The sequence below is a fragment of the Papilio polytes genome, unplaced genomic scaffold, assembly GCF_000836215.1.
Source record: "Papilio polytes unplaced genomic scaffold, Ppol_1.0 DF820860.1, whole genome shotgun sequence".
Taxonomy (NCBI): Eukaryota; Metazoa; Arthropoda; class Insecta; order Lepidoptera; family Papilionidae; genus Papilio; species Papilio polytes.
Genome location: NW_013528344.1, coordinates 2,051 through 4,933, shown reverse-complemented (window position 1 = coordinate 4,933; position 2,883 = coordinate 2,051). Strand labels below are relative to the sequence as shown.

General features: G+C 35.4%; 1 protein-coding gene across 1 annotated transcript; it reads left to right on the top strand.

Moving 5' to 3' along the window:
* Positions 1–430: 430 nt before the first annotated feature.
* Positions 431–1,979, top strand: LOC106110114 (the record flags this gene model as incomplete). The annotated part of the gene is made up of 2 exons (XM_013291826.1): positions 431–564; positions 1,266–1,979. Coding segments are annotated over 2 exons (833 nt in total), but the record flags the coding sequence as incomplete, so codon positions are not given.
* Positions 1,980–2,883: the final 904 nt, after the last annotated feature.

Sequence of the window (2,883 nt, the reverse complement as noted above, 5' to 3'; positions counted from 1 at the left end):
CGTCATTTTGACATTTGCAATTGATAATTTGACAAATGTAAACAAAATAATAAAATTTTCATAATTTCATGCGGATGAAGCCGCACGGGAACAGCTAGTACTAATACGTAAATACACATTTTGTTACGTAAGATGTCAGCGATCGCGTTCAGTATCATGTTTTTTTTTTAATTATAACCACAATTACGACACGCGTGTTAGCCACGCTATTTAACTTAGGGGGTAGATAAATTTTAAAATCATGCGAGAAAGGGACATAAATGCAATTACCAACAAAGTTAGAGTTAAGTTACTTAAATTCCAAGCCAATAGCAAAGACCTTTCTTGTCATTTGACTAATTTCTGTAGACTTTAACGATCTCATACGGCTTATCTTTTAGTGGTAATTAGTTAAGGAGTTTACTGATATTGTAGTGTTCATAAAAACGAGGCTTATATATCTTTTTCAGACAAAATTGTGTTATAGATTTTGATAAAAATGTAACCAACAAATCATATTTTACGGAGCAAAAACTTCACGAAGATCTCAATCTTAAAGTATTGAATATCATTAGAAAATGTCCGGTAAGTATTATTAAATAGAATTTTAGTATTGTTAAGAAGAAAATATATATAAATGTCGCAATCAGAAGAAATCATTTTGAATTCAAGTCATAATTAGAACACGAGCGCCGCCAAGCGACTTTCGTGAGAACTTAGGTTATTTTGAAAATAGGGATGGTTGCGAGAACATTGTTTGAACGATATGAGCTTGGATGATATCCTGACTGAGGAGTATTGTGAATGTATTCCTGGTATCCGAATTTACCCATGGCCGCTCCCACATGGTCTCGAGTAGTAATTCTGATATCGTGCTAGCTCAGGCCAACTAAATTTACTTAGATATTTACAAGGAAATCTCTCTATCAACAAAATAAATACCTAGTATCTAGTTAGTAATATAAAATGAAAACTCTAATGTGTATTTTTCGTTCCGGAGTCCTAATTTTAATCCTTTCCCTTCCCACTCTTTGTTCTAAAGATGGGAAAAGAGTGGGTTTGACGGTAGAGAGACGTAGAAGGGGAAATATCCCCTTTATGTGTGTCTCCGTCAATTAACGGTAGGGTTTCACAATTGCGGATTTTTTTTAAGATTCACTTTGTTTACTTGAATACACCTAAAATGCGGATATTTCGCCTTTTAGGAGAATTCAAGTGGTCGTTCGTTTACCATATAACAAAGAAAATGTAGTTTTTTAACTTTTCAATAGAGATTTTTTTCTCAGGCCGCGTTACAACATAAGTTGCCAACTGTACAGGACAATGAAGATGATAAAAAACTGAGTACTATAGCTACTGAGATAAAAGATAAAAATAAAAAAAGACAAAACGAGGAGAAAAAACAAAATCAAACGAAGAAAAAAAAGAAAAAATCCAAAAGAAGAAACAGCGAATGCGATGAGATTAAATCTAAAAATCCTTTAGAAGAATGGCAAAGACAGAAGAATTTGAATAAGATATATTTCCAATTACCAAATATCGCACCGAAACCAGTTGAAAGTGGAAAATCAAATACTTCGAAAGATAAAATATCTAATAAAAAAATAACAAAAAAACCAACTAGTAATCCAGTAATCGATTTAACAGAATTTGATGACACACTCGAAAGTGTTAACACACCGATAATAACAAAAGTATTCTCGTTAGCAGACGCAAACAAAACGAATCCACAAAATGTGATATCACCGATTTTGTTATCAGAAAAGAATACTTTTAATTCAGATTTAGCGACATTAACTAGGGTGCAAACTGATGTGGGTAGTCCGAATTTACAGCAAGTTAACAAAATGTCTGTCAGTTTGGCTGGCAAACAGATTGTTGTACAGAAATCTGCAGGTAAGGTCATTCAGAGGTCAGTTTTATTAGACGCATATCTATTATACAGGGTGGCCCATAAGTCCTTTGATATGAAAAAAATTTATTAAAATAAAACTAATTACATTATGAATTAAATTTTTATTTACAAAAAAAGCTTAAAAAACGGGAATTATTTTTTGAAAATAACATCTTCTAAATGTAATCCGTTGCGTCACGGCACTCTTGCAAACGACGTCTAAAATTGTCGATGACTGCGCGGCACGTCACTGCTGAAATGCTTGTCATTTCTCTGCGGAATTTTTCTTTTAGGGCCTCAATTGATCGCGGGTTTGTGTCGTATACTTTAGTCTTAAGGTAGTCCCACAAAAAAAAAATCCATCAGGGTTAGATCTGGACTACGTGGAGGCCAGGAAATGTCTCCTTTCTTAGAGATCACTTTGCCAGGAAAAAGTTGACAGATAACGGGCATACCAGTTTTAGAGGTGTAAGAAGTGGCCCCATCCTGTTGAAACCACGTCCTGGCATTAAAGCCTGAAAATGTTTGCAATTCTGGTATGAAAAACTCTTCGATCCTAGCCACATATCGCTCCGATGTAACAGTAACTGCGCGCCCTCTGCCATCCTCAAATAAGTAAGGCCCTAGGATACCATGGGCTGACATAGCGGCCCAAACAGTCACTTTCGGACTATGTAAGGGCTTCTGATGCTTAAGTTTAGGATTGATGGGGCTCCAATAGCGGCAATTTTGTTTACTAACATGCCCGTTAAGATGGAAATGAGCCTCGTCAGAGAACATTATGTTATTGAAGGAAGTAAACCGATTCAACATTTCATTCGCATAATTTTGTCTTTGAATGCCGTCAGTTTCCTTTAATTCTTGAACCAACTGAATTTTGTAAGGGTGCATATGTAAATCTTCAAAATCCGTTGTAACACTGCCTTGTATACGTTTAATGCTCTGGCGCGCTTACGAGTTGACTGTGTCGGATTTTCGCGAATAGACTGTGTCACTGTGTCTATGTTTTG